The sequence below is a fragment of the Erinaceus europaeus genome, chromosome 1 (assembly GCF_950295315.1).
Source record: "Erinaceus europaeus chromosome 1, mEriEur2.1, whole genome shotgun sequence".
NCBI lineage: Eukaryota > Metazoa > Chordata > Mammalia > Eulipotyphla > Erinaceidae > Erinaceus > Erinaceus europaeus.
In genome coordinates this window covers 192,674,637-192,693,533 of record NC_080162.1, presented here as the reverse complement: position 1 = coordinate 192,693,533, position 18,897 = coordinate 192,674,637, and the positions used below count along the sequence as shown (strand labels likewise).

The window sequence follows — 18,897 nt, the reverse complement described above, 5'->3', positions numbered from 1 at the left end:
ATTGCCACCAGCATTATTGCTAGGTCTCGGTGCTGGCACTGTGAATCCACTACTTCTGGAGATCATTTGTCCTCTTTTCTATTTTAATTCATAGGATAGAGAAAAATTGAGAAGGGAGGAAGCGAGAAAGATAAATACTTGCAGACCTGCTTCACTACTCCTGAAGTGTCTTACTGCAGGTGGGGAGCAGGGGCTCGAATCCAGGTCCCTGCATATAGTAATGTATGTGTTCAACCAGGTGCATTACCACCCCCATCCCCTTTCTCCCCCTAAGATTTTATTTTAATGAGAGAGATACCAGAATACTCAGGTATGGCTTTCTGGTGGTGCTGGGGCTTGAACCTGGAACCTCAGAGCCTCAGGCATACTAACCCTATGCTTAAACACACAGGGATGTTTCCCCAGGAATTCATTTTTGCTGTGTACTTTCCAAGCCTTTTTGCCTGTTCAAGACTCCTGGATAAGTGAAATAGGCCATTTGGAATGTAGTCGTTCAAATATCATGCACTTGTGTGTTGGGAAAACTGAATGATGAGTGGTTTGTTTTTGTTTGTTTGTTTGTTTTTTTACCTTTACTGGGCTTTGACAAATGAGAATGGATGACAAATAAGAAAGAGCAATCTTGACTTTATATTAGAGTGCATTTTAGCCTGCAAGCAAATCTTGATGCCAACATTTATTGAAGGTAAACTTTTTTAGGTGCAAAAACTCCAGGCTATTCTAAAGCCAATGATGTTGAGACGTCTCAAGGAGGATGTAGAAAAGAACTTGGCCCCAAAGGAAGAAACTATTATTGAAGTTGAGCTAACAAACATTCAGAAGAAATATTACCGAGCCATCCTTGAGAAGAATTTTACATTTCTTTCCAAAGGTGGTGGTCAAGCTAACGTACCTAACCTTTTAAACACCATGATGGAATTACGGAAGTGCTGCAATCATCCGTACCTTATCAACGGTAAGCCTGCCCTCTAGTAAGTCTGTTTCCGTGACTGTCAAAGTGTGAGAATTCCTTTACTTCCTCCAGACTGAGGCGCTTATGGCTCACGGTCATCACCGTATCGTGTCATCTCCCTATGAATCTTAACCCCCTTCCTGTTTATGGTAACGCCTCCTTTTGTGGGGACCAAAGACGAAGCACCAAGCCTCTCTGGTGCAAGCCTCTACTTCACCTTCTCCTGCTTTCCAACTTCCTTGTCTTATTCTGGAAGACCAGCTAAAGTGCATCTAAAACTTCATAATTACACTGGCTGGCAAGGCAACTGGGAGGGGTGGATAACAAAGTCTGGTTTTTGCTTTTATCATAACACAAAATTCCAAGGACAGTTAACTTAATTAAACCAAAATTCAGTTCACCGTTCTGTAATTAGAAGAAATAAGAAATAACTTGCATAAGTTGAGAGTAATGTAAGCAAGACATGTTAGAATTGATTATAGAATACAAACTGTATGAAAGAAGGTGAATCACACATTTGGAATATTTATTTATTTATTTATTTACTTATTTATTCTTGAGCCGAGTGCTACTCAACCCGGTCTGCTGGTGCTGCTGGGCATGGAGCCTGGGATCTGTCACATCCAAATCCTATGTGCTACCACTGTGTAGTTTTCCCCAGCCAGAGAGCTTTTCTGCTAAAGCTTAGCGATTATTTTGTTCTTCATCATTTAAAAACCCCAACTTTATTATTTTATTTTTTTCCCACTTAAAAACCCCAAGTATTAGTCTTTCATTTCAATGAGAATTGAATAAGAGACCAGCTCCACAGAGTTGACATCTTCTGCCAGTCCCCCCCCCCCCCCCGTTCTTTGCAGAAGGCCTTGTTGCTTGCTAGAGATATTATGTGACTTTACAGTGATCTCAGTCAGACTCTTTGTTGATTGATAAGTTATAAGCGGGGGGGAGGGGGTCAGGCGGTGACACTCCTGGCTAAACGCACATGTTAACATGCCCAAGGACCTAGGTGAAGAAAGGACTATAGGTGTCTTTCTGTCTCTCTTCCTCTCTGTCTCCCTCTCCCCTCTCAGTTTCTGTCTGTCCTATCAAATAAAGGAGGAAAAGAAAGAAAGAGAGAAAGAAAGAAAGAGAAATCATAAGCTGTATTTCTCCTTATTACTGTGTCCTGGCTTAATTTCCACAAGTGTACTTTAAACATAACACTTTTTTGTTACATCTTTTACTGCTTGCAGATGAACTCTCCAAGTGGCTGTCTTAACTTGTTTATTAACATATTTAAGCCATTTTGAGGCATAAATATCTTGAGGCTGTGTATCTTCATCTTGTGTCTGGCTAGTTCACATTATTAAAACCATGGTAGAAATGATAGAAAGGTATCATGGGAGGGGATGGGATACAGAGATCTGGTGGTGGGAATTGTGTGGAGTTGTATCCCTCTTATCCTATGGTTTTGTTAATGTCTCCTTTTTTAAATAAATTTTTTAAAAAATGATAGAAGCTTTTGGTATGGTTTAAGGCTGAGGACTGATTCCATTAAATGAATTTGTTGTTTTTTACTTTCTGAAAAACAGGTGACTATTACCACCCCCAATCCTTCGAGAGAGGTGCTGAGCACAGCAGCCATGTCCTGACTGACCTAAGAGACTGAGGGAGGTCAGACCCACGTTGCGTAATTCTAGTTAAGCCACCTAAGCTGTTGAAGGAAGCTTAGTCTGCTGCTTCCTGAATAAGTTTGGATCTGGGGGAAGGGAAGGAAGGAGAAAGGACCTCACATTCATTAGGAAAGAGGCCTTTCTCTCAATTTCTCTCTAATGTCCTCAAATATTTAAATAAGCAGAAATTTATGTGGACATATAAGGAAAAATATTTAGGCATAAATGTCTTATGGAGATCACTTACTTAGTGGTGGTAGTGGTGATCTCTTTCTTTCTTCCTTTTTTTATTTTGTAAAATGGAGATATTGACAAGACCATAGGAGAAGAGGGGTACAACTCCACACAGTTCCCACCACCAGAACTCCCTATCCCATCTCCTGTCCCCCCGAAAGCGTTACTATTCTTTATCCCTCTGGCAGTATGGACCCAGGGTCATTATGGGATGCAGAAGGTGGAAGGTCTGGCTTCTGTAATTGCGTCCCCGCAGAACATGAGTGTTGGCAGGTGGACCCATACTCCCAGCCTGTCTCTCTTTCCCTATTGGGACAAGGATCTGGGGAGGCGGGGCTCCAGGACACATTGGTGGGGTCACCTGCTCAGGGAAGTCAGGTTGGCATCATGGTAGTATATGGAATCTGGTGGCTGAAAGAGAGTTAAGATATAAAGCAGAACAAATTGTTTTCTAATCATGAACCTGAAGGCTGTTTTCTAATCATGAACCTGTTGCAGATGAAGATTTGGGGTCTCTGTTTTGGAAAAATCTAGTAGGCTGTTTTAGATATATTCCAAGGGGCCCATGACTTTACTAGTCTTTGCTAAGTCTGACAGCTAACATGCAGGTGGACCAAAGTTATGTGGGGAGGTGGTGTCTTAGTTGGAAAAAGGACTAGAAAGCTGGATCAGGCAAGAGAGTAGCTCCCAAATATAGGAAAAGTGTATAAATAGTGTCGACTGTAAACCCCATCGATTTGATCTGGGTCCCAGATGGTGGTGGTCTTTTTTTTTTTTTTTTTTTTTTTTTAAGCTTTTAAAGCTCGAGATAGATTTTTTTTTTTAATTTTATTTTATCGTATTTATTGGATATAGAAATAGAAATTGAGAGAGAAGGAGGAGATAAGAGGAGGACAGAGAGACACCTGCAGACTTGCTTTACCTTTTAGGATTTTTTCCTGCCAGTGGGGGCTGAGGATTTAAACCGTGGTTCTTATGCATTGTATAGCATGTGAGCTCAACCAGGTGCGCCACTCCCCAGGCCGTCAAGATAGATTTTCTCCTATCCAATTACTAACCAGGCCCGACCCTGCTTAGTTTCCGAGATCAGGCGTGTTCAAGGTGGTACGGCCATAGACAAGATAGATTTTCTTTCTTTTTTTTTTAAGACGTTGTCAGATTGGCCTGAATGTGGAAGAAGATTCAGAGATTTTGATGTGCTCATGTATCCTGTAAAAATAAAGATTGTCCTGAGACGTGAAATGTCTTTCATTGCCTACCTCTTGGCTGTATTAACATGCCGCTTCATATGTCAAGTACTGCTTTTACACTCTGATTGTTAGAACTGTCTCCCATGTTTCTTAGTCTCAAAACATATTTTGTTGTTTGTTTTGATATTGTATTAGTAAACAGTTCATTTCTTCAGCGATTTAGGCTCCAAATTTTCTGTAGGTGTCTGGCCCTTGGCTTATTTTTACCACTTCTGGCTTGACAGTCTGTTGCTGAAATTCAATTTTTACAAACAGCAAACATTTGTTTTGTTGGAAAACGTGCGCCCTCCCCCCCAAAAAAACAGCCAAACTGTGCTGTGTTTAAAACTTTGCTCCCTTTTATATCTCATGTTTTTGTGTAGACTTGACTTAAAATATGTGGATGGATTTATGCTCACAAGCATGATCGTGGCATTCCGGTTTGTACACTTTACAGTGAGTTTCCGAAAGCAGACACATTGTTTTTAGTAATTAAAAAAAAAAAAAAAAACCTTTTACAGCGCTCACATTATGCTATCCAATCTCTGCAGGTGCTGAAGAGAAAATTTTGGAAGAGTTTAAAGAGACACACAATGCAGACTCTCCAGATTTTCAGCTCCAGGCGATGATCCAGGCTGCTGGCAAGCTAGTGCTGATTGACAAGCTGCTGCCAAAACTGAAGGCTGGCGGCCACAGGGTGCTTATCTTTTCCCAGATGGTGCGCTGCTTGGACATCCTGGAAGACTACCTCATCCAGAGACGGTGAGGGCCTGTGCCGGGAGACTAGAAAGGAAGTTTAACCAACGACCTTTCCCCAAGCCCTGAGAGGGTTTTTTCCCTTCATGTGACATTCACGATAAAGGAGGGCCGGAGTGGGAAAAGCATGCCCTCTGCTTTAGAGGCTATTGACGAACACGGTAGTTGGGTTTACGTGGTGGCTGCAGGAAGACTCTTCATACTTAGGAGCAACTTGTTGCCCAGTTGACTAGGGGGAGATAGTTCTCACCTCAAGTTGTTATTTTACTAGTAGAGAGAGGTCAGCTAGTCTTGGAGTTGTAGAACTTCACTGAAGAGGACGCCAAATAAAATGTAGTCTTTCGGTATTCAAGCAGTGTGTGTGTGTGTGTGTGTGTGTGTGTGTGTGTGTGTGTGTGTGTGTGTGTGTGTAAAAACTGCAGCCAAATCTGTATGTTCTGGAGTCATTTCTGACGAGTGGTATCATGCTGTCAATGTGCATCTCAGATTGTGTTATTTTCATGAAAATCAAAGCAGGCACGGGTGTGCCACACGAGTCCTTGGTCAGCGCTCCTCAACACCTCTGCCGTTCTATAGGTACCCATATGAAAGGATCGATGGCCGAGTGAGAGGCAACCTTCGTCAGGCAGCTATCGACAGATTCTCCAAACCTGATTCTGATAGGTTTGTTTTCCTCCTGTGTACGAGGGCAGGAGGGCTAGGCATTAATCTTACTGCTGCTGATACCTGCATCATCTTTGATTCTGACTGGAATCCCCAAAATGATCTCCAGGTAAACACGCAAAAGAAACCTTTCTGATGCCTTGTAGTCATTCAGCTGTAATGGAGAACTTCCTAGTCAAGCCGTGTAGTTGCTTAGGCGCTCTCTGGCCGTTGGGGCTGATGAAGTGACCAGTAATCAACTTAGTAATAATAGAGAAGTAACTTGCTATGCTGGCCCTCTTCTAAACGGCACCTCGGCGCACTGGTACATGTGCTATATAGCCTGCTACTAGGTGTTTCTTTTCTTTGGCAAAAGTGTTAATTAATTGTTCTCTTCTTCTAGGCTCAGGCTAGATGTCATAGAATAGGGCAGAGCAAGTCGGTGAAAATCTACAGGCTGATTACAAGAAATTCCTACGAAAGGGAAATGTTTGACAAGGCTAGCTTGAAGCTTGGTCTGGATAAAGCCGTGCTGCAGTCCATGAGCGGAAGGGAGAATGCCACCAATGGGGTAAGCGGCGCTTGCCCACCCATTCCCGGCCTCTTGCTTTATCTAGTAGTAAGAAATCGTTGATTGTCGGATCCTTCTTCTCTTTCCAAGACTTGTTTTCATGTGAGAGAGACAGCTTAGCACTGTTCAGCTCTTCCCCGCGTCAGAGTCCTATGTTCTAACAGGTAGAGTACTGTCTGGACCCCAAAGGTTCAGATGATTTTTCTACTCAATAGTTGGATGTTTTTTTTAGTCACCTTTTCCTTTTGTATAATTCAGGTCTGTCCTCTTTGAGAAAAGGGAAACACACATTTAGCTGACAAACTTTCCAGTTGCTAGTGCCGTATCTGAAATACGTGTTTGGAACAGGTACAACAGCTTTCCAAGAAAGAGATAGAAGACCTTCTACGCAAAGGGGCTTATGGAGCTCTCATGGATGAGGAGGACGAAGGGTCAAAGTTCTGTGAGGAGGACATTGATCAGATCCTTCTGCGGCGAACCCACACCATCACCATTGAGTCGGAAGGGAAAGGCTCCACATTCGCCAAGGTACAAGCCACTCTGAATAGGCAGGCGTCCTTGAGAAGGAAGCCATGACTTGTGCGTGGTGCTGCAAAGGGTGCATGCTTGCTTTACGTTATAGATCAGTAAAGCCACTTCCTGTGAAGCTCTCATGCGTAAAATTTTTTTTGACTGTTTGTTTGTAGTGTGTGTGTGTGTGTGTGTGTGTGTGTGTGTGTGTGTGTGTCTGTTGGGCTTTCTCCTGTGTAGTCACCCTCATCTTGCTGTCATATCTGCTTTCTGGCCCCCCAGGCTGACCCTTTCCCTGTGTTCATGCCCCATCCTCTCCAAGTCTCGGAGGCCCACGTTCCTGGCAGTCTGTAAGAATCGTCAAGTCACTCTTATTTTTTAAAAAAAGTCTCTCATCTGTTTGCCACTCTAGCTCCAACTCCATAACTCTTCTTTTATAGCTAAAATCCACATCAGCATAATTGGCACCAGCTGCCTCTCCTGCACTTTGCCCTGCCTTCTTCCCCCGTCAGACAGCACCGCGAAATCCACCCTTGAGTTCCGGCCCTTAGACCTGTGCAGCCTTCGGAGGCTTCGTCGGCATGAGTTTTCACTCACAAGAGCCAGGCTTACATTTGCACTTCCGCTTTCAACACCTTTATTTCAGTGCGGTGTCCATAGCATTAAGTTGACCCGATGTAAGTGTGCAGTCCAATTCCTTTGCCACGTGATCATTCTTGAGTAACTGTCGCCATGGTCCATTTTGAGAACTTTTCTGTCACCCTAAAAAATCATGTTCATTAATACTCAGCTTGCCCCCACCACACCCCTAACTTCCAGCCTGTCCCCAAGAACCGCTAGTGGTTGTCTATTGAACGTTCTGTCATATGTGACTGACACTGTTCACTTGGCATAATTCTTTCCATTTTATTGGTGAGCAATAGTCCATCATGTAACTGGACCTCCCTTACCATTGGCTAGTTGATAATGTTATTTGGGTTATTTCTAGTTTTGAGTTACTATGAATGATTGTTGTGAACATTTGTATACAAGTTTTTGTGTAGAGATGTTTTCGTTTTTCTCAGATATATTCCAGGAATGGGATTTCTGGGTGGTCATATAAGCTCTGCATTTAACCCTTTGAGAGACTGTCGAACTGTTCTAATGCATACTATCTTCCCTTCCCAATAGTCAGGTCTAAAGAATTCGTCCAAGTTTTTCCAAATCCTTACCAATACTTTGTCTGGATGTTTGTTTGTTTTTTAGAGAGATTAGTTTTTAAATGTCTAAGAAAGAGACCAGAATACTGCTTAATTTTGGCACTTGTGGTGTCCTGGATAGAATCTGGAACTTAAAATGGTTTTTGTTTTTTTCATATGAATGTTCATATAAATGAAGCCAATTTACCTTTTTTTTTTTCCTTTCATTATCTGTGCTTTTGGTATATCATTTAGCCTTTGTCTACAGATTCACCCACGCGTTTACTTCTGAGAATGTGATAGTTTTCACTCTTACATTTTGACCCATAATCCTTTCTGAGTCAGTCTGTGTGCGTGATGTGAGGTAGGAGTCCACTTCCCTCCTCTTTAGTATGGGCACTCAGATGTCCCAACTGCTTATCTTTTTTTTTTTTTTTTTTTCTTTTTTCCCTTCTAACTGCTTATCTTGAAAGGCTCTGCCCTGCGGGGCTCTGTGACTCAGAACTTTTTTTTTTTTCCATCAGGGTTAACACTGGGGCTTGATGCCTGCCTACATGATGAATCCACCACTCCCAGTGGCCATCATCATCATCTTCTTCTTCTCCTCCTCCCCCTCCTCCTCCTCCTCCTTCTTCTTCTCCTTCTTCCTCCTCCTCTTTTCCTCCTTCTCCTCCTCCTCCTTCTCCTCCTCCTCCTTCTCCTTCTTCTCCTTCTCCTCCTTCTCCTCCTCCTCCTCCTCCTTCTCCTTCTCTTCCTCCTCCTCCTTCTCTTCCTCCTTCACTTCCTTCTTCACCCTCCTCCTTTATCCTCATTCTCCTCCCCTTCCTCGTCTTCTTCATTTCTTTCTTTAATTTGATAGGACAGAAGAACTGAGAGGGGAGGGTTGAAATGGAAGAGAGAAAGTAGCCTGCAGGGCTGCTTTACTGCTTATGAAACTTACCCCTTCCCATAGGGACTGGGCACTGACATCCAGGTGCTTGTGCTTGCTAACGTGTCCACTCTACCAGTTGTGTCAACACCTGGCCCAGCATCACTTTTCTCCCTCTTTTCAGGTTCTTTTCTCATTCCTTACAGACACTGCCAACACCAAATCCTTCATCCCTGTCCCTCCATTCACTGCACCTTTATAATTCACTCACTCGCTCGCTCGCTCGCTCACTCACTCATTCTGCCTGAGTAACATTGTTCAAATTCAAGGCTGAACACTGCTTTTTCCCAGTTTCCTCCACCGCCCCCACGTACCTTTTCCACGCTCTAGCCACTCGGAGTTTAACTATATTAGTTTTTCCTTTTAAGGAATGTCCTTTCAAAGGATCTCCTTTTCTCTGTATCTGCTGTAGTTCTTTTGGTCTTCATTATTTCCTCTCTAAGCTTTAGTGACCCGTCCTACTCTGTTGTGCATCTCATACTCTGAGACATCAGCATGATCTTACCAGGTGACTGGCTGTGTGATGCCCCTCTTAGATGGCTCTGACTTGCAGAGCCCACTCCTACCTCCACGTAGCTAACAGGATTGCAAAGCCTTCCTCGCTCCTCTCCTCTTCCCCTTCACACACAAGCTGACGTGAACATCCTGGCATGCTTTTTCACCTGATGAGCTTCCAACAGTTAGTTCCAGGCCTTATCTTCTGGAGAGCTGATACTTCTTGCCACCTAGAATAACCTACCTGTGCACGCACTCCATCTACATCTGGTTAGCACCTTTCCTCTGAACATACTTTCTGATTCTTTGACTTCTCACTCGTGACACTGCCTTGTCATTGTATGTCTCCTGGTATGTCTTAGCCTCTGGACATCAAGGTTTCATCAACCCCACTGATTGTAGCATCTGGCTCACAGTGGAGGAATGAATCGTACTTGAGTGAATAGATAACTGAAAGTTAATTTCTATTATCTGAGATTGAAATAATGCTTATTCTCCCCCCTCCCTTAGGCAAGTTTCGTTGCATCTGGAAATAGGACAGATATTTCCTTAGATGATCCAAATTTCTGGCAGAAGTGGGCTAAGAAGGCCGAGCTGGACATTGATGCCTTAAATGGGAGGGTGAGTGAGAGGTCCCGTTCAAACCCTGTCTGATCTAAATCAGAAATGCCTTTTTCAGAAGTTTCAAGTGTATCTGCTGTCCTTTTTAGAACAACCTGGTTATTGATACTCCAAGAGTAAGGAAGCAGACCAGACTCTACAGTGCAGTGAAGGAAGATGAGCTGATGGAATTTTCAGACTTGGAAAGTGATTCTGAAGAGAAGCCTTGCACAAAGCCCCGTCGACCCCAGGACAGGTCCCAGGGCTATGCAAGGAGTGAGTGCTTTCGCGTTGAGAAGAATCTGCTTGTCTATGGGTAAGTCAGATTGATGAAAAATGGAACACTAGTGTAAAAGTAATTGTATTTCCAGTTGGCATAGAACAACTGTGTTTTTGTTGTTTGGTTTTTTGCTGTTGTTTGCTTGCTTGTTTGTTTTTTAACTGTGCTGTCATATGAGCTGTCTGTAGCAGTGCTGATGGGAGGAACAGATCATTTGGTTAGTGCTCAAAGCTGTCACAGTTTTGAAGGGCCGCCTGAAGTTAAGAGCATGGATTTTCCCTTTAAGGACTGAAGACAGAAACAACAAGTAAATCAGCACTTTGTTGGTTACTAGTAGATTGGAGTCTCCAAAATGGCCTGCTTTGCCTTCATTTAAAAGATAGGAGTCTTCAGGAGTTTGTGTTTTTCTTCTTATTCTTCTCTTCCTGCTAAGGCTTCACACCTGCACGACCCCACCGGTCCGGTCTGGTCCCAGTGCACTATTTTTATTTTTATTTGTCTAGATTGAGGATGGGAGGTAAGGAGGGAGTTGTAGGCAGAAGCGAGGAGAGACACCTCAGCATTGCTGCACCCACCACTCATGAAGCTTCACCGTTGTGTCGTGCTCTGATGTGGTGAGTGGAGGCTCGACCCTGAGTTCTCGCTCGGTAAAGTCTGCATTCTACGGGGTAACTCCTAGCCGCAGAGATGGGAGTATTTTTAACAAAAACATCTTAAATGCAATAATTTCTATTGTAAAATTTTAAAATTCATGCGAAATATAAAATGATGAATGCTTTGCATTTTTCCTGCTGAATCACAGCACACGTAATTCATTTCCAAGTCTCCCTAGCGTCTCCTCACAGTGCTTTGAATGGCAAAGTGTTCAGTCAATATCTGAATGCATAAACAGAACTCTCAGACATGCTGTAGGACTAACAAAATAAGAACTTAAATGCTACCAAAGCAGTATGTCTGCACTACTACCAGCTGATAAGATCTTTGATTATTTCTGCCAGTTAATCGTCACTAGTTGCAGAGCACAAAGTTTCTGTTACCACAGCATATAAGAATTGTGTCTGGAGAGTCAGGCGGTGACGCAGTGGGTTAAACACACGTAGCGCAAAGCACAAGGACCAGTGTAAGGATCCTGGTTTGAGCCCCCGGCTCCCTACCTGCAGGGGTGTCGTTTCATAGGTGGTAAAGCAGGTCTGCAGGTGTCTATCTTTCTCTCCCCCTCTGTCTTCCCCTCTCTCCATTTCTCTCTGTCCTGTCTAACAACGAAGACATCAATAACAACAATAATAACTACAACAACAATAAACAATAAGGGCAACAAAAAGGGAAATCAAATAAATAATAAATTTTAAAAAAAGAATCGTGTCTGACTTTTGACTGTCTCTCCCACTTGTCTGGCTTGGACAGTCTTAAGTGTGTTGAGACAGGGCTTCATTTCCTTCATTCCCCTCCACCACCTAGAGCACACTCCCCATCCCCTGTCCCGAGGTTCGATCTGTCCCACAGCTCCTGTACTTGGCATCCAGTGGAGGCATCATCACCTTAAGACCTGTCTGGGTCTGGTCTGCGCTTTCCGTCACCTCATATTGCCTTATGTCTTTGGCTCGTTGGCCTCTCCTACTAGGTCCCTGCCAGCTCTTTCAAAATTGGGACTCTGGGAGTTGGGCAGTAGGTAGCGCAGCGGGGTTAAGCGCACATGGCGCAAAGCGCAGGGACCGGCGGAAGGATCCTGGTTGGAGCCTCCAGCTCCCCACCTGCAGGGGAGTCGCTTCATAGGCGGTGAAGCAGGTCTGCAGGTGTCTTTCTCTCCCCCTCTCTGTCTTCTCCTCCTCTCTCCATTTCTCTCTGTCCTATCCAACAACAATGATATCAATAACAACAATAATAACTACAACAATAAAAAAAACAAGGGCAACAAAGGGAATAAATCTTTTAAAAAATTTTTAAAAAAAAAGAAAATTGGGGCTTTTTCTTTCTACGAGGCAGAGTGGTACCAGAAAACATAGAATGTGTGCAGAATCAAGGATTTTTTTCTAGAGTAAAAAAGTTCTGCTGAGGGGAGTCGGGCGGTAGTGCGGTGGGTTAAGTGCCATGTGGCGCGAAGCGCAAGTACATAAGGAACCTGGTGCACAGGCGGTGAAGCAGGTCTGCAGGTGTCTGTCTCTCTTTCTCTCCCCATTTCTGTCTTTCGCATCTCCATTTCTCTCTGTCCTGCCCAACAACAGTGACATCAAAAACAACAGTAATAACTACAACAACCATAAAAAACAAGGGCAACAAAAGGGAAAATAAATAAATATTTAAAAATACAAGTAAAAAGCTCTTCCCGTCTGAGTAGCTGTGTCACCTCTACTAATCACTCGCAAGCTGGGCGGGCTCCCCGTCCTTTCTTCATGGCAGACAGCTTCATTGTCAAACCTTTTGCTGCTTACACCTTCTTCCCCGTCTCCACCTGATAATCCCAGCTTCAAAAGCAGGCTAGTCACTTCAGGACTGGAATACGCCGGCGATCCCTGGATCTGGTAACTGTGCTTAAGACATTTTTATTTTCTATTTAAAAACGTTATTCCGGCTGGATGACGGTGTACTCGGTTAAGCTCACACATCACCGTGCACAAGGAGCTGAGTTCAGGATCCTGCTTCCCAACTGGAGAGGGGGGAGGGGACCCTCCATGAGTGGTAAAGCAGCTTTGCAGGTGTCTGTCCTTCTTTCTTCCTGTCTCCCTCTCCCCTCTCAATTTCTCTCTGTTCTGCCAAGTGTAATGGGGGAGGGGTGGCCACCGGGAGCAGTATATTCGTAATGTAGGCACTGAGCCCCAGCAATAACTTTGGTGGCGATTCAAAAATATATATATATTTTTTTGTGGCCTGGGAGCTGGCATAGTAGACAAAGTGGACTCTTAGGGGGTCTTGAGTTCACTCCCTAACGTTACATATGCCAGAGAGGTGCTCTGGCTCTCACTCTCTTCTCTTTCTCATTAATAACCTTTAAAAATAAAAATAAAAAAAAAGAAAATTTTATCTATTTATTAGTGAGAAAGAACCACAAAACCACTCTGGCACATGTGATTCCAGACATTGAAGTTGGACCCTCAAGCTTAAGACACTCAACACTTGACCCACTGATAGCTCACACTCCCCCCTCCCCAAGTCCTTACTACATATTGAGAACTTGTCTACTGGGTGCTAGCCCATGATTCTCAGATACCAAAATACAACTACGCGGGGCAGTCGCAGCCTCACCTCAAGGAAAGCAGATGTGCATGTAGGAATTCCTATATACCTTCTTAACATGTGTGTGGAATTGAAGCATAGAAATGTTTCCTGTTGGGGAGTTGGGCTGTAGCAGGGGAGTTGGGCTGTAGCGCAGCGGGTTAAGCGCAGGTGGCACAAAGCACAAGGACCGGCATAAGGACCCCGGTTCAAACCCCGGCTCCCCACCTGCAGGGGAGTCGCTTCACAGGCGGTGAAGCAGGTCTGCAGGTGTCTTATCTTTCTCTCCCCCTCTCTGTCTTCCCCTCCTCTCTCCGTTTCTCTCTGTCCTATCCAACAATGACAACAATAATAACTACAACAATAAAACAACAAGGGCAACAAAAGGGAATAAATAAATAAAATAAAATAAAAAGAAATGTTTCCTGTCCTTTGAAAGTCAGCTCGGGTGCAATTCCCATACTGCTTGAACTATAAGAAATGAGATGGATTGCACAGAAGTTGGATGACCTGTCCTATGTGTGACTCAAAGGATGCCATGAAGTAGCTGGAATACTAAGAGGGAGTACTGAAACTTGGTCAGTCAGGATAGGAGAGTCCCTGTAGCGAGAACAATGACATCCACAGACATGGAGATGAGGGCTAGCCCTGACATTTACAGAACTGAGAGAAGTTCTGTGGGAGTCAAAGAGAACAGATCAGGCCAAAATCTTTTGGAACGTGCACTGTGTCTCCTTAGTAGAGGCCAAGTCTGCTTCACTGTCCACAGTTTTCAGCTGTTATAAGCAGTAAAGGAACTCCCTCACTGTCCTCTTGAAAAACACTTTGGTGACTCAGTCAGCTACAGCCTGAGGAAGACAGAGATCCAGTTCTGATGCCTCTGCTTATTCGCTATATGTTCTCACTGCACAGCATCCAGCCCGCAGAGGAAAACACTGTACGTGACCTGAGTTATAGCCTCAGATAGATGACTCAGGTTCAACAGTTCTCTCTCTCTCTCTCTATTTCTCTCTCTATTTCCTCCACCCCACTCTCAATTTTTATCTAGGATCCCCTTTCCCAGTCATTTTGCATGAAAACCTAAAGAGTTGACTGAGTATGTTTTTGAGTGTCCTTAAATTCAAAGATGAACACTCCCTATTTCACAAGGAAACACAGCTTTTCCCAGGCATTCCCTAATCGCCATGGCACCCCTTTAAGGTGGACGATGAAACCCTCCTCAGTGTTGCTTCCTTGACTTGGGAATGGTCAACACCCAGCTGAGTCACACCTCTCCTCACAAATGGTTCTTCTGCATCAAGCCACACAAACCAAAGCGAAGGGAAGCACAGTGCAACCTGGACTCTCCAGGCCCCAGCTCATATTAGTGTCCGGTAAACAGTTGCTGCTGTCTGCATCTGACTAGGGAAACCCTGTTATTTCTGTGACAGGTCTACTTCCACCTTAAGGAACAGGTGCCTTTGTAGCCTACACTGAACAGCTGTTTTCAAGTCTTGTGCATTTATCATTGGTTTCACCTCATGTACAATGCTACTAGCTTTGACCAGTATTTCCTAACTCTGTGGCATAACTGCGAAAGCAAAGCCCCGAATCTACACCCAAAGACCTCATTTACGTCCTGAATATCTGCTTTGCAGTTGGGGACGCTGGACAGACATCCTTTCCCATGGACGCTACAAACGTCAGCTCACTGAACAGGATGTGGAAACCATCTGCAGAACCATCCTTGTGTATTGTCTCAATCATTACAAGGGAGATGAGAATATTAAAAGCTTCATTTGGGATCTGATCACTCCCACAGCCGATGGCCAGACTCGAGCCCTGGTCAACCATTCCGGTAGGTCTACCTCACGCGTTCTGTGCTGCGTAGTCATAGGCGCTGGGGCCCCTGGGACACACTGCTGATGAGACAGAGCCTCGACCTTGTGTTTTCCTGTCTCATTCACTAAGATACCGGACTCTGACAGTAGTAGTAGCTTAAAGGGCACCATGCTTTTTTAAAAAAGATCACTGTCACTGTGATTCCAGGTTTATCCGCCCCAGTGCCAAGAGGCAGGAAGGGAAAGAAAGTGAAAGCCCAGAGTGCACACCCCATGGTGCAGGATGCTGACTGGCTGGCTGGCTGCAACCCAGATGCCCTGTTCCAGGAAGACAGCTATAAGAAGCATCTGAAACACCACTGCAACAAGTATGTTCTGTCTTCACAGCCTTTACAAAAAGCTGTCTGACCATTTGTAAGTGTACGATTCATTGTCACTAACTAACTGCCTTAACAGCGCTGCCCACCCACCATTGCTATCTGTGGCCAAATCCTTTGCATCATTTTTTTTTTATTTATTTAAGAAAGGATTAATTAACAAAACCATAGGGTAGGAGGGGTACAACTCCACACAATTCCCACCGCCCAATCTCCATATCCCACCCCTTCCCCCGATAGCTTTCCCATTCTCTATCCCTCTGGGAGCATGGACCCAGGGTCATTGAGAGTTGCAGAAGGTAGAAGGTCTGGCTTCTGTAATTGCTTCCTCGCTGAACATGGGCGTTGACTGGTCGGTCCATACTCCCAGTCTGCCTCTCTCTTTCCCTAGTAGGATGGGTCTCTGGGGAAGCTGAGCTCCAGGACACATTGGTGGTGTCTTCAATCCAGGGAAATCTGGCCGGCATCCTGATGACACCTGGAACCTGGTGACTGAAAAGAGAGTTAACATACAAAGCCAAACAAATTGTTGAGCAATCATGGACCCAAAGCTTGGAAAAGTGGAGAGGAAGTATTAGGGAGGTACTCACTGCAAACTCTAGTATACTTCTGCTTTCTTACTTTGGTGCCATACTCCAAACTTAGTCAATTTCTGCTTTGCGTTTCTACTTCTTTTTTTTTCTACTTTTTTTTTTTTACATGCATAACATTCCCCAGATTCCCATTTAGCAATACAACCCCCACTATTTCATTCATCTTTTACTTTGGTGTAATACTCCAATTCCATTTCAGGTTCGACTTGTGTTTTCTTTTCTAATCTTGTTTTTCAACTTCGGCCTGAGAGTTTTTGCATCATTTTAAACCATAAATTTCCCTTCTCTCCCATCCCCACCCTCTGGCTGCCACCATTTCCTCTTCTGTCTCAATGAATTAGTTTATTCTAGGCACCTCAAAAGTCAAGCCATGCATTTGTCTTTTCTGTGTCAGGCTTAATTTACTTAGCATGGCACTTCTAAAGCTTACCCACATCACAGGATATATAAGAATCTAGTTCCCTTTTTATGGCCCAGTAGTAGTCCATGGTGTGAGTACACTTGTGCTGGTGGACACTTTTTTGGTTATTGTGAATAATGCTGCTATGAGTGTTGTAGGTGTGAGTTGTAATCAGTCCATGTTAAAGAACTACTGTTAGCTTTGTGTGAGCCCCTTTTGGCTGCACTGGAGTCCAGGGAGTTTACATGGAATTTTTTGTTACTAGTATTTCTGTTGATGGGTCTCTTTTTTTTTTTTTTTTCCCTATGAGTTTTGATTTTCCTTACCTATAATTCCAATACCTGGCTATATGTAATGGAGGAATTTCAAATCTAAACTTATCTCATTGCTTGAAGTTCTGTTAATGGCTTAGTAAGCTAACATCTACTTATGTTGGTTCTCTTCATTGCTGTGAGTGTAGATTTTTCAGTATTTAGCATCTAGGCAGTGCCTTTGGAGTTGCTCTCCCACACCTAACTCAGTCCTCGCTCCCCTAATTGGTGGAACTAGAATCCTGCAATAAGCCCTCAGCAGTATGAGACAAAAATCCTGATAAATATATTTATATATCTTCTTTAAAAAGTAGCCACTTGAATGTCCTGGTACCTCATGTTGGAAGTGTGCCAGAGCTTCATGTAGCTTACTTGAGTTAGCTAAGATAAAGGGTCCCGTTTATCCCCATTTACCTGATAGAGAAACTGAAACTCAGATTAAGAAAAAGCATTGAGAGTCTCTCAGCTTGTTGAGGGGAAGAGCCAGTCTGGAAAGCCAGGTCATGGGGGCTGGGCAATAACCCACACAAGGATCCTGGTTCAAGTCCCCGGCTCCCCACCTGCAAGACAGTTGCTTCATGAGTAATGAAGCAACTCTGCAGGTGTCCATCTTTGTCTCCCCTTCTCCTCCTCCTCTATCTCCCCCCTCCTCTCTCAGCTTCTCTCTGTCCTATTCAATTAAAAAAAAAATAATAGGAAAAATGGCCTCCGGGAGCAGTGGATTCATAGTGCCGGCACTGAACCCCAGAGATAACCCCGAGGCAAAAAAAAAAAAAAAAAAAGGGAAAATGAAAGAAAGGAAGCCAGGTCAGTGAGGATAGCCCCCACCCACCTGGAAAGTCTCCCTGCTCAGGGTTTTCCAGACCCTACATGCTTACATGAACTAAGGTACAGAAAATCCACCTGTTATCCCCAAGTTACAGTAAGGGCTGTCACTTATCTCAGCGGGCCTTTGTGATATCTTCCATTGATATCCTTACGTTTTGACTGACCTTATTTCTTTCTTTTTGAGTCTTTGAAACCTTAAGCTCACCATTTGGATGCTATATAGACCTGTAATTATTATGACATAGTTTCCTTTAAACCCTGTCCTGTTTGTAGCTATATAAGAAGTCCTGTTTATAGTTTGAATGAAATCTGGACCAATTGTATTCTGAGTTCTAGACAGTAAGTAAACTAGAAGTGAAGGGGGACGGGCAGTGGCATACATGGTTAATTAAGCACACATTACTAACTGCAAGGACTCGGGTTCGAGTCCCCATTCCCCACCTGCAAGGGAGACTCTTCACAAGCGTCGAAGCAGGTCTACAGTTGTGTCTCTGTCTTTTCCCCTCTCTAGCTCTCCCTCCTCTTTCAATTTCTCTCTGTCCCCTCTAATAAAAAATAGGAAAAAAGAAAATTAAAAAAATGGCTGCTGGGAGCAATGGGCTCATAGTGCTAGCACCAAGCTCTGACAATAACCATGGCGGCAATAAAAATAAGTGGAAATGAAGTGGTTTAATGCTGAATAGCAGTGCTTTTTCTATCACCTCTGGGTCAGGCTAGCAGTCAGTAGGTCTTCTTGGTAGGTCATACTCTGTGACTCTTGGGATCCAAAATGTAGAAATGTCTATGACTGGGAAATTAGAAGATGAAGCCCAAACTGAGATACGTCCTAGAAAGTAGCTGGTTTGGGCCAGGGAGATAGCTAAATGATCATGCAAAGAGACCCTCATGCTTGAAACTCCAAAGTCTCAGGTTCATTCCCATTACCACCATAAGCCAGAGCTGAATAGTGCTGGTTAAAAAAAAAAGAGAGAGAGATAAGAGGGAGGTAGCGCAGTGGGTAAAGCGCAAGGACTGGCATAAGGATACTGGTTCAAGCCCCCGGCTCCCCACCTGCAGGGAAGTTGCTTCACAAATGATGAAGCAGGTCTGCAGGTGTCTATCTTTCTCTCCCCCTCTCTGTCTTCCCCTCCTCTCTCCATTTCTCTCTGTCCTAGCCAACAGTGATGACGGCATCAACAACAATAGTAATAACTACAACAACAATTAAAAAAGGCAACAAAAGGGAATAAGTAAAAATTTTAAAAAGAGAGGAATAGAGGTAGCAGATTAGTTCTCCCAAAAGTGTCAGATCACAGGAGGCAGAGAGGAACTGTCGGGGGTTAAAGGAAATA

The 18,897-nt window shown here is 43.9% G+C and overlaps 1 protein-coding gene across 4 annotated transcripts in view; it reads left to right on the top strand.

Annotated features, from left to right (window-relative positions):
* Positions 1-18,897, top strand: part of CHD7 (chromodomain helicase DNA binding protein 7) — a 67,951-nt gene that overhangs the window by 28,028 nt on the left and 21,026 nt on the right. For all 4 annotated transcript variants that reach the window (XM_060200960.1, XM_060200961.1, XM_060200959.1 and 1 more), the window contains exons 9-17: positions 700-955; positions 4,619-4,829; positions 5,400-5,595; positions 5,869-6,036; positions 6,385-6,564; positions 9,658-9,768; positions 9,858-10,063; positions 14,875-15,074; positions 15,266-15,425. In XM_060200960.1, coding sequence (XP_060056943.1) covers positions 700-955; positions 4,619-4,829; positions 5,400-5,595; positions 5,869-6,036; positions 6,385-6,564; positions 9,658-9,768; positions 9,858-10,063; positions 14,875-15,074; positions 15,266-15,425 — 1,688 coding nt within the window. The remainder of the gene's footprint in view (positions 1-699; positions 956-4,618; positions 4,830-5,399; positions 5,596-5,868; positions 6,037-6,384; positions 6,565-9,657; positions 9,769-9,857; positions 10,064-14,874; positions 15,075-15,265; positions 15,426-18,897) is intronic.